This window comes from Scyliorhinus torazame, chromosome 13, assembly GCF_047496885.1.
Source record: "Scyliorhinus torazame isolate Kashiwa2021f chromosome 13, sScyTor2.1, whole genome shotgun sequence".
Classification (NCBI taxonomy): Eukaryota; Metazoa; Chordata; class Chondrichthyes; order Carcharhiniformes; family Scyliorhinidae; genus Scyliorhinus; species Scyliorhinus torazame.
The window spans coordinates 183,690,236-183,702,698 of NC_092719.1; the positions used below are offsets into that span (position 1 = coordinate 183,690,236).

A 12,463-nucleotide genomic window follows, 5' to 3' on the forward strand; every position below is an offset into this window, starting at 1 on the left:
GTCAGACGTGGGGCACGGGGGGGTTTGGGGGGCGTTAGAGACGCGCAGAACTCCCTCTTCTCCAGGGAGAGCGGTGGTCGGGAACCAAAGTGGTAGCGCCGGCGGGTCATACATGGGGCGCCGGGGGGGGGTTGGGGAGCGTAAGTGGTGTGCAGGGCTCCCTGTTCTCCCGGGACCGCGGTGGTCGGGACCCAGAGCGGCTGCGCCCGCGGGTCGTACATGGGGCGCTGGGGGGGTTGGGGAGCGTAAACGGCTTGCAGGGCTCCCTGTTCTCCCGGGACAGCAGCGACCTCGCGGGACCGGCACACAACCGCGAAATGGCCCTTTTTCCCGCAGCTCTTGCAGATTGCTGCGCGGGCCGGGCAGCGCTGCCGGGGGTGTTTCACCTGGCTGCAGAAATAGCAGCGGGCGCCCCCGGTGCGACTTGGCGTTTGGACCGCGCAAGCCTGTGGGGTGTCCGGGGGGGGGGGGTGGGTTTGTCGCGACGGGTACGTATGGAGCCCAATGGACTGCCGCGCGGTCGGGGCCGTAGGCGCGGGTATTACGCGCGGCCACGTCTAGGGAGGCAGCTAGGGCCCGGGCCTCAGAGTCCTAGCGACTCTCTTTCTAGAAGTCTTTGGCGGATTTGGGAGGTATTCAGACCTGCCACAAAAGCATCGCGCATTAACATGTCCGTGTGTTCATTTGCGTTCACCGAAGGGCAGCTGCAGGCTCGTCCCAAAATCAGCAGCGCTGCGTAGAATTCGTCCATCGATTCTCCGGGACCTTGCCGTCTCGTCGCAAGCTGGTAGCGAGCGTAGATTTGGTTAACTGGGCGGACATAGAGACTTTTCAGTGCTGCGAACGCCATCTGGAAATCCTCCGCGTCTTCGATGAGGGAGAAGATCTCCGTGCTCACCCTCGAGTGCAGGACCTGTAGTTTTTGGTCTTCTGTGACCTGGCCGGTGGCCGTTCTGAGGTAGGCCTCGAAACAAGTCTGCCAGTGCTTGAAGGCTGCTGCCGCGTTCACTGCGTGGGGGCTGATCCTCAGGCATTCCGGGATGATCCTGAGCTCCATAGTCCTTTTTAGGCACGCTTAATAAATTGTAGCGCACAAAGACTCCGTGAGACGAATAGAGTGAAGTCGATGAGGCTTTATTAAGCGTGTCTGTTCCCCCGCAACTCGATAGTAGAATGGCCTGCGGGGGAAGACTCCGGCTTCTTATACTCCACCTTCAGGGCGGAGCTAGAGGTCAACGGCCAACCAGGACCCGGGATCTGTCAGCCAATGACATTAGGGCTTCCAGTCCCACATGACCCCTAATACATACTACCACAGTCCTCCAAGCTTTACCCTGCTTCTGCAGATTATTAGTCCACTGACAGTACCATTATGTCACCAACTTTCCCTGTATTTGGAAGTTTTTGTATAAATTACCAAAAGTCTGCTTTTGGATCAGTGAAAACATGGTCGCATACTGTTGAAGTAGTTGTGTTAAACTGCAGATAGCAGACCTTGAAATTTTTGGTTTCATTAACTAAGACGTTTAAGATTTTAAATAAGCAACTTCCAGTGGTGGCTATGTGGTGAGCAGTCACTCGCGGTGGCTCCCGACAGGGTACTTTCATTTTGGCCCTTCTTGCCTGCTTTATTAATGATTTTGTGGGGGAAATTCATTTAGTGTGATGGGATAGGGTTCCCTCATAAAAGTAATGTCCAACAAATAGAATATAAGGCGGAAGTCGGGCAAGGGATCGTCATCAGACTTGGAAGTTTCTTGAGCTTCAGTGGAGAGAACATGGCAAAGGCCTCTCCGTGGTCAACTGAGGTGTTGATTTCAAGCCGGAGGTGGCACTCTCCGACCATAATGACCGGATTGCCTCTCTGGAGGCAGAGACGCAGTACTGGCTTAAGAGCATAAAGCATTGAAGGCTAAGACTGACGATCTGGAGAACCGCTCCAGACGGCAAAACGTAAGAATCGTGGAGCTACCGGATGGTCTGGGGGGGGGCGGGCTCCAACTCTACGGACTATATGTCTAAGATATTTGGAAAGTTGGTTGGGGAGGAGGATTTTGCCAAGCCCTCCTGAATTGGACCGGGCCCATCAGTCGATGAGACTGAAGCGAAGATCTGGAAAGCCACCACGGGAGATCATCATCGGGTTTCATATATACCCGGGCAAGCAACGAGTCTGGAGGCGGGCAGAGGACCATCGAGGCTGTACATAGGAGGACCACACCATCAGAATATACCAGAACGTTAGAGCAGAGCTGGCGAGAACGTGTGCTGCGTTCAAGAAAGCTAAGGCTGTGTTGTGCAAGAGCAATGTGAGATTTAGTGTAGTGTACCCAGTTCATCTTCGGGTGACCTTCAAGAAGAGAGATTACTACTTCGATGCATCGAGGATGCGAATGAGCCCGTCAAGAAGCACGGACTTGGGTGAACCGAAGTGCTCAAGGACTAAGACTAAGATGTTTGATTTTGTTCGCTAGGTTCATCTGTACCTGTATTTATTGTGGGATTTTTGTACTGTGGGTAGGGCATGAGGCATTGTTGGGTGTTTATCTGAGTGATTTGGGGGTTAGTATATTGTACTGTTGGAGCTGATTGGGTGTTTATTTTTCTCTATTTTGTATTAAAGTTTGGCATGGGCAGGGAACTAATGGCTGGTATACTGTTTAGTTTTTAATTTTTTTTTACCCGGTGCAGGGGTCACACTGCTAGCAGTATAGCTAATTAATTGGAGTGAAGGGGAGATATCTGCAGCTTGTTACCATTGAGGTGGGGTGTTTTTTTAAGGTAATGAGCTTAGGTTTTTATTTTGGTTGGAATTGGGAGGGGGGTGACGGAAGGAGCTTTTGTTCTTTTGGTTGTTTGTTTGGTTTTCAGGGTGCGGTGGTCTGAGAGAGGTAGACTGCTGATGGTGGGGTATCTTTGCTTTTGTGCTGGCTCAATGGGAGTATGGCAGCCATCTTGGGTGGGCCCGAAGATGGCGCAGGTTGAAGGCAGTGCAGGATTGCCTCACATGGTGTATGGTTGATCTGAGGTTGGAGGGGTGGGGTCGTGTCAGATGACCCCTGTCAGGTTGATAGCCCGGAATGTTAGGGGGTTAAACGGCCCAGTAAAAAGGTCTCTGGTGTTGGTGCACCTGAGAAGTTTGAAGGCAGATGTGGGTTTCATACAAGAGGCCTAGCTGAGAATTGAGGATCAAACCAGATTGCGGAAGGGCTGGTGGGGCAGGAATATCATTTGGGATTTTATTGTAGGGCGTGGGGGACCGCTGTGTTGATAAGAGCGTGTCATTTTTTGTGGTTAATATATTCGACCCAGGTGGGAGGTACATAACTGTCAGTGGGTCATTGGCGGGCACGTCGGTGGTGTTGGTCAATGTGTGTGCACTGAACTGGGATGATACTGCATTCATTAATAAGGTTCTTGCTTCTATCACAGATCTGGATTCTCATCAGCTAATTATAGGGAGCGGGGGCAGACACATGGAGATTTAAGTATCCGAGGGCTAAGGAGTTTTCTTTTCCTTTCCCCAAGTCCATCGGGCTTACTCCCGGTTTGACTTCTTCGTGGTGGCTAGGTCCCTGCTCCCTGGGGTGGGGAGGGATATTCGGCAATTGTTTTCTTGGATCATGCTCTGCACTTTGTGGACCTGGTGTTGGAGCCGGGGTACTCTCAGTGGCCCCTATGGAAATTGGACATGTCGTTGCTCACGGATAAGAGATTTTGTGAGTGTATATCCTCCGTCATTTGAGAGTATGTTGAGTTTAACAGGAATGAGGCGGCCTTCCACGTTCTGATAAGGCTGGAAGGTGGTCATTAGGGGGAGATAATCTCTTACAAGGTGCATAGGGATGGGGCAGCACGGTGGCGCAGTGGTTAGCATTGCTGCCTCACGGCACTGAGGTCCCAGGTTCGATCCCGGCTCTGGGTCACTGTCCGTGTGTAGTTTGCACATTCTCCCCGTGTTTGCGTGGGTTTCACCCCCACAACCCAAAGATGTGCAGTGTAGGTGGATTGGCCACGCTAAATTGCCCCTTAATTGGAAAAAATGAATTGGATACCCTAAATTTAAAAGATAAAGGTGTATAGGGATTAATCTGGAAAGATGGACAGGCAGATGCTGGTGGATTCGATTCTGGAGGTGGACCATCAGTACTCTTGCCCTGACGCCAGAGTTATTAACCAGAAGAAATAAATTACAGATGGAATTAGTTGCGTCAATGGACAGGGTAGTGAGCCAGCTGCAATGCTCGAGGGGTACCATTTTATCAGTATGGGGAGAAGGCCAACTGTCTGTTGGCGCACCAGCTGAGATGGCAGGCTGCCTCCCAGGCGATGGTGCAGATCAGAGACTCGCGCGATGGTTTGGTTTCCACCCCAGAGAAGGTGAATGAGGGCTGTAGAAGTCCAAACCCCCAGAGGAGTGATCATCAATGATACAGTTTTTGGATGGATTCACCTTCTCGGAGGTGGGGCAGGAGAAAAGGCAGGAGTTGGAGGCGTTGACAGGTCAGAGGAGGGAGGTTATGAGCTGTATTCATTTAATGCAAACTGGCAAGGCACCAGGTCCAGATGGATTCTCTATTGAATTTTACAAACAGTTTGCGGGTCAGTTGGTCCCTCTTCTGTTGACTATGTTTGAATGATTCCATGTCCCAGAGTTTCAAATGCGTCGCCAACACCTTCGCAAACAACTTGGCGTCTGTGTTTAATAACGCAATAGGTTGATACAACCCACATTGTGGGACCCTTGTCCTTTTTCAGGATCAAGGAAATTGATGCCTGCACCGTGGCCAGCATTTTAAACTGTGCTCCATGTCACTGTTGCGGGAACTATAGGCTTGTGCCATATGGCCTTGATTGATTGTTCAAGGTATGGGAGAGGGAGTGGGCGGGGAGACGTTTAGGGACATATTTCTCGAGGGTAGGTTCGCCGGCTTAGATGAGTTTTTGGAGAAATTCCAGCTCCCAAGAATGAATGTTTTCAGGTATGCGATCTTCTACTTTATTTTAATAAAAATCTTTATTAGTGTCACAAGTAGATTTGCATTACCTGCGATGAAGTTACTGTGAAAATCCCCTAGTCTCCACACTCTGGCGCCTGTTCGGGTACACTGAGGGAAAATTCAGAATGTCCAATTCACCTACGTGCACGTCTTTCGGTACTTGTGGGAGGAAACCAGAGCAACCGGAGGAAATCCATACAGACACTGGGAGAACGTGCAGACTCTGCACAGATAGTGACCCAACCCAGGTCCCTGGTGCTATGCGGCAACAGTGCTAGCTACTGTGCCCCCCACTTAAGGAGCTTCCTTCATTTCTCTTGGTAGTGTGCCCTCGTTTTTGAACAAGGCCCTGTCCTTGGCCAAGTTAGGGGAGGGCAAGATTTTGGATGTTTATGGGCAGATGTAGTCGATGGAGCAAGGTTCATTCAAAAAGTAATGGGGGAATGAGCTGGGTTTGGCTTTTTTTTGGTAGGGGGGGAGGGGGTGAGTGGAGTGAGGCTCTTCGCAGGGTGAACTTCACCGCCCTGTGTGTAGGTTGATCCAGTTCAAGGTGAGCAGGGGGGCACCTGACCAGGGTGCATATAAGTGGGTTCTTCCCTGATGTGAACCGGTGAGTCACGCACGTGTTTTGGTCTTGTCCCAAGCTTGTCAGTCCTGGGTCTCCTTTTTAGACGCTATGCCAAGGATTTTGGGTGTTCAGTTGGAACTGTGGCCATTTTTGGAGTTTCTGCTCAGGTAGAGGTCTCCGGTGCCACCTGGTACCTCAGCCTGACTGGGGGACCTGATGGAATTTTTGTACTTTGGAAAGATTAAACATACCATGAGGGGGTTGGTGGAAAGGTTCTACTTGAGATGGCACCCTTTCATCTCCTTTTTCAGGGAACTGGTTACTGTCAGCTGTTAATGGGGGGCAGGGGAGGGTTTGTCTTTTTAAGGCTTTGCTTTCTTTATGGAGAGTTATGGGGGGTAGTGGACTGGGGATCTGGTGGGGGGTAGTTTGTGTTGAGGTTTGTTGCATTGTTGTTGTAAAGAAAGTATTTTTGAATTACAAAATGTATCTTTTAAGTTTAGAAATGTACATTATCTTCTCTTTGCCTCAGTTCCTGGAAAATGCCTTTATTATGCTTATTGAAGTATAGTTCCTAATTGTACTAATATGTTTGCATCTTATTTTTGTTAATTTTGCCTTTCAGAATGGAATTGTACATTCCCTGCCGGTCCCTGTGCGAAACCAACAAGAAGTAGAAATTTATAATCCAATAGTTCTTACACCAAGTATTTTGACCTTTCCTTGGCAGCAGATGGCTGGAACTTATCAGTATGCGATAAAGGTGCATTTTATCCTGTTAATATAATGTATTCTTTGATATTCATTATATGCGCAAGGTTCCTCACAATGGCAAGTCCCATGCTATAGGTGGAATTCGGTATTAGTTTATTTTGTTTATTACATTCAAGGAAATGTATCACACCCACCACAGTCTGAGAGAAATAGAACAAGAACAACCTATTTGGGGAGCAATCTCAAATGGTGGTGTTCTGTCCTTCAGACAATGAAGAATACAGGGCAGCAAAGAACAAAGGCTAGCTAGAAAGCCCAGCTGCCCCAGCAAATCAGGCAATTCTTTCTTGACCATACTTTGGAAAGCCATGCAGGTCTGCAAATTGTGTGCCACAGTCAGGCTTAAATGCAAACAGGTGACTGCATGCAAGAAACGGCCACATTCAATAATTAATGGAAACCAATACTGATGATTCTCCTTGGACATTATCCCTGTTTCTTTTCATCCTTTCATTACTGTACAGATTATCAACACCTCCGATGAATGATTTAAAATGGATTGAACAGTACAGTACTGTTCACATTCATTCAGAGAATGAGAACATAAAACTTTCTTACTGGTTTTGTGAGGACTATAGTCTGTATATTGAAGGCCTCAGTGTGAAATAATGAAAATTATCTTCACGCAAAATTGCTCTTCAATCAGTTGCTTATTTATTTTTTTCAGTGCAAAAGAATGTATTCATATTTGTGCACTTCTTTGGACTCTTAACCTGCTGTAGAAGCCATGGCATGATGTGACTGCTCCAGTTGAGTTTCTGGTCAGTGGCGACACTAGGACATTGCTGATGACAATGCTGTTGAACCTCTAGAAGAGGCAGAAAGATGCCCGTATGCAGGAAACTGTGGAGGAAACAAAGTATCTAACTTGCATCTAAAACCCGCTGAATAAAAAGCTGTTGTAACATTCTCCTCAATACCTATGTGATGTCAAAAATGAATTGTCTGATTTTTTTTGGGGGGACTGCTGGTCTTTCTAGCTTGCCATTTGTCCGTAGCTAGCTATATTCTTTGGAGGGAACAATACCACTGCTTGAGATTGCTCCCCAAATAGTTTGTCTTGTCCCCAGTCTGTGATGAATATGACACATTTCTTGATGTTCACCTTCAAGGAGTCCTTGGGATGCTTTCACCTTTAAGTCGGTCATTGCCTGGGACTTGTGATGCAAACCCTACATGCCATTCATAAGCCAAACCAGATCTTGCTGCATTTTTAGACCCAGGACATTGCGCTGGTGAATTCTGAAATGATGACTAGCCTCCAACATCTAACCAATTGGCTTTCTGTCAGGTATGACTCCCAGAGAGTTTCACCCTGATCCCTACTGACTTCAACTTTACAGAAATCTTTTGTACCACAGTGGCCGACTGCTGCCCTGTTTGTGAAGGGAAGTCAACTTCATGCCACCTCTGGGATTCAGTTGATCTGTCCATGCTTGGGCCAGGCTTTTATGGCATAATAGTTTGTTTTGCCAAAGTCGTAATTAATATAATATCCCGGTAATTTTCCCAAGTATTGAATACACATTTCCAAATGCATTAGAATGAGGTTCTGTTGAATGTGATCAGAGTTGCAGTATTATTTATTGACATTTAATATTTATTCCTTTTAATATATGTTTAATTCATTATTAGGCAGAAGGTGGGAGTGGAAATTTTACCTGGTCATCTTCCAACCAGGCTGTGGCAACAGTGACCGTTAAAGGGTATATGACAACAGCAAGCGATATAGGGCTCAGTGTAATACAAGCACATGATGTTCAGAACCCGTTACACTATGGACAAATGATGGTAAAATGATTTTTAGAATTTTTACCTTGACTTCATGAATCTTTTGGGAAATACAAAAGTGAAATGTAACTATGTTCTGAGATTTTATGAAATTGTATCAATAAAATATTGGCCCTACTTTGCAGTAAAACCAAGTGAAGCATTAATGCTACTGAAGTGTAATTTGGACAGCAACATCTGCCGTTGGCACGTGCAGTTAAGTCCTGGAAAGCAGAAAGTTGCTGTCTAATTTGTTTTACTCCTCCAGTAGCCACAGTTTAATGGCATCTTACTGAGAGACTTGGCATTGAAACACATGAAAGGACATGAGTGTATGGCACTTATAGAACCACTAAACTTCCAGGGCAAGTTAGATTCCACTAAGTAAATTGTTAATGATGTGATAATTGTGCTCAAACTATCCCTCTGGTATTGACAATTTCAAGTGTGAAATCTTATTCCTTCAGATTTTAATTATTATTTGAGTTTAGACCATGAGAACTAGGAAGAGTTTGCTTTGAAGACGATCCCTCCATACCGGGGATCATCCTAGTAAACCATCTCTGAACCGCATTCAATGAAATAATATATTTCCTTGGGTAGGGGAATCAAAACTGCTCGCAGTAGTCCAGATGGGGTCTCAGCAGTACTGTGTATGGTTGCACCAAGTCTCCCCTACTCTTATACTCCATTTGGCCCCTCGAGCTTGCTCCGCCATTCAATAGGATCATAGCTGATCTTGCATTCTTCATGTCCACGTTTCCGCCCTTTCCCAGTCACCCTTGATTCCCTTACTGATCAAGAATCTATTTACCTCAGCCTTAAATAAACACAAGCACTCTGCCCCCACAGCTCTCTGTGGCAAGGAGTTCCAAAAACTCTCAGTCCTCTAGGAGAAGAATTTCCTCCTCATCTCAGTCCCAAATTGGCATCCCTTATTGTGACACTGTGCCCTCTGGTCCTAGACTCTCCCATAGGAGAAACATCCCCTCAGCATTCACCCTGTCAAGCCCCTTATGAATCCTATACATTTTAATGAGATCACCTCTCATTCTTCTGAATTCCAATGAGTAGAGTCCCAACCTGTTTAATCTTTGCTCAGAAGACAATCCCTCCATCCTAGTGAACCTTCTCTGAACTACCTCTAATGAAATATCTTTCCTTTGGTAAGGGAATCAAAACTTCTCACAGTACTCCAGATGTGGTCTCCGTATCTCTAACCCCCTTGAAATAAGGGCCAATATTCCATTAGTCGTCCTGATAACCTGCTGCCCCTATGTGCTAGCTTTCTGTGTTTTATGCACAAATACCCCCAAATCCCTGTGGTACAGCTTTCTGCAATTTTTCTCCATTTAAGTAATACTCTTCTTTTGTTCTCCCTTCCAAAATGAATAACTTCACATTTTCCCACATTATACTCCATTTGCCAACTTTTTACCCACTTACTTAGCCTATTAATATCTCTTTGCAAACTGTTTGTTTCCCTCTTGCAATTTGCTTTTCTACCTATTTTTGTGTTGTCTGCAAATTTGGCCACAGCACATTCACTTACTTCGTCTAAGTCATTAATATATGTTGTAAATGTTTGAGGTCCTTGCACTGATCCCGGTGGAATCACACTGGTTACAGGTCGCCAACCTGAAATTAACCCCTTATCGACACTCACTGTTTCCTGCCCAGTTTTTCAACAATGGATGCTATGCTAATTGACCTATAGTTACCCACTTTCTACCTCCCTCCCTTTGTGTATAGGGGTGTCACATTGGTAGTTTCCCAATCCTCTGGTACTTCTCCAGAATCCAAGGATTTTTGGGAAATTACAACCAATCCATCCACTATCTCTGCAGCTACTTATTTTAAGATCCTTGAATGCAGGCCATCAGGGCCAGAAGACTTATCTGCCTTTAACTCCATTAGTTGTCTAAATACAAATCTAGTGATTGTGATGGTATTTAATTCGCTTCAGTATTCATAGGATGTTTGAAGTATCTTCCACTGCAAAGACTGGTGAAAAATATCTGTTTAACTCCTCCTCCATTTCCTTGTTCCCCATAACTATCTCCCCAGATTCATTTTCTAAGGGGCCTATGTTCACTTTGACCTTTTTATATATTTAAAGAAGTCCTTATTGTCAGTTTAACAAAAAATGTAAATGTACATCTCTTAATCCCATCACTTTTCCTTCTCTTTTTTTGTTTGCTGTGCATGATTTGGTATCAAATTAACTGTGTTGACTCTTACTGAGGCAGAAAGTAAGGATTCTCCAATTTGATTGATTAAGAAGATGCATAGACCTCTCACTTCCCAGAACCTCTTTTGAGGGAGTTGTGCTGTTTTGACTCGTAATTTACAATAAATCCCAGCACATCAGTCTGAACAAATGGAAATATAATAACCTGACTACAAGATCATAGATCATAGAATTTACAGTGCAGAAGGAGGCCATTCTGCCCATCGAGTCTGCACCGGCCCTTGGAAAGAGCACCCTACTTCAACCCATGCCTCCACCCTATCCCAGTAACCCCACCTGACCTTTTTTTTTTGGACGCTAAGGGCAATTTATCATGGCCAATCCACCTAACCTGCAAGTCTTTGGACTGTGAGGGGAAACTGGAGCACCCGGAGGAAACCCACGCAGACACTGGGAGAACGTGTAGTCTCCGCACAGACAGTGACCCAAGCTGGGAATCGATCCTGGGATTCTGGAGTTGTGAAACAACTGTGCTAACCACTGTGTTACCATGCTGCCCCTAGCACTAGGTCATTAATAGCTAAGGTCATCACTATTCCATTTACTTTAATGCCTTCGTCGGGTAATAGATAGGTGTTCAGATTGAGACGTGCATAGACCTGCAAAATGCTTTGTGGCCTAATATTTTTCCCAGGTTTGTGCAGACCCTTTTAAAAGAAGCCTAAAACTTTACCTCAAGTGTTCCATCACCACGTCATAATGTAGCCCGAGAACTATTTCTTCAAACAAAGCTCTGATCAGAGTTTCTCTCCCTGCAAAGTTGGCCAGTTGCATATGTGATTCTCAGTGTTTCCCTTGATGTATCCAGGAGGATTTGATTAGCGAGACTATTAGGTTGTTTATCAAAATATCAATTTGGCAAATTAAACTGTTTGGTTGCTTTTTTTTTTTTTAAAAAGACTTGTCTTTACATAAAAAAGGTATACTATTTCATTGTGCTACCAGATTGAAAATATTGATTTACAACAAAACAAGCATAGAACAATTAGGAAGTCTATCCAAGGTTAGCACATACCTTGGCCCTTATTTTAAATTGAGTGTCAGACTTGTCTATCATTTTTTTGGTTTTATTCTTATTAAGGAGTGATAGTGACACCAGAAATTTGTGCGACTGCAATAAAATTGAAACTGAGCTCTGCGTTGTGCAAAAAGTGGTGATAACTGATCACAATGCTATTTTACCAATATGTCATGAAGACTTTGAATTTTATAACATTGGTAATACTGCCTTCTGGGTCAGAAGGAATTGAGTCCAAGACCCACTTCAGACTAGAGAGCGAAGTCTTGTAGATACTTCATTACAGTATTCAGGAAATATGAGACAAAATTTGCCATCTTTAGGATGACTTGTTGAAAACAAAAGCTTGTTCGCTTGCTTGGTGGTTGTTCAAAATTCCAGGGTACTATCCACAAAGCAGCTATGAGCCTCTGCCAGTTCAGTTAGTAAATTTAAAATCAATATTTAATTCTCTGTTCTAACACCATATGTCTTCAGTGGTTTGATGGCTAGCAAGTTGAATATTTTGTAGTTGTGATGCTTTGATTTTAATTTGTATTGATGTTTTGATGCTTTTTCTATCTGAAGGTTTATGTAATCGAGCCAATCCAAATGGAGTTCACACCTTGCCAGGTAGAAGCTCGAGTTGGACAAATACTGGATTTGCCGCTCAAGATTTACGGTCTCCGGAACGTGGAAACACAAGAAAAAGTCATGTTAACAGACTGCTCCCATTTTGATCTTGTGGTAGAGATTGAAAACCGTGGTGTTTTCAAAACTACAGAAGGTAATGAGGAAAAATAGATTTAATGTTATGATCTGACTAATTGCAGGAAGAGACAAAATGACCAGTAATTTCTGCTTCAGTATAATCCTTTTTCAAGCAAGTAAATTGCATGCATTTTCACTGGAGCAAAAGATTGGGCTATGAAGCACTTGACTTCTTGTTTTTATATAGCACCTTTAACATAATAAAGCATCCCAAGGCACTTCAAAGGTGCACAAAATATTGACACCAAGCTGTGCAAGGAGATTTCAGGGCAGATGACCAAAGGCTTGGTTCAAAAGGCTGGTTTTAAGGAAGATGTTGAAGGAGGACACTG

At 45.0% G+C, this 12,463-nt stretch overlaps 1 protein-coding gene across 1 annotated transcript in view; it reads left to right on the top strand.

The window, feature by feature from the left end:
- nup210 (nucleoporin 210) overlaps positions 1 to 12,463 on the top strand; it is a 154,711-nt gene that overhangs the window by 50,890 nt on the left and 91,358 nt on the right. The window contains exons 11-13 of the mRNA XM_072472543.1: positions 6,194 to 6,331; positions 7,978 to 8,133; positions 11,949 to 12,147. Coding sequence (XP_072328644.1) covers positions 6,194 to 6,331; positions 7,978 to 8,133; positions 11,949 to 12,147 — 493 coding nt within the window. The remainder of the gene's footprint in view (positions 1 to 6,193; positions 6,332 to 7,977; positions 8,134 to 11,948; positions 12,148 to 12,463) is intronic.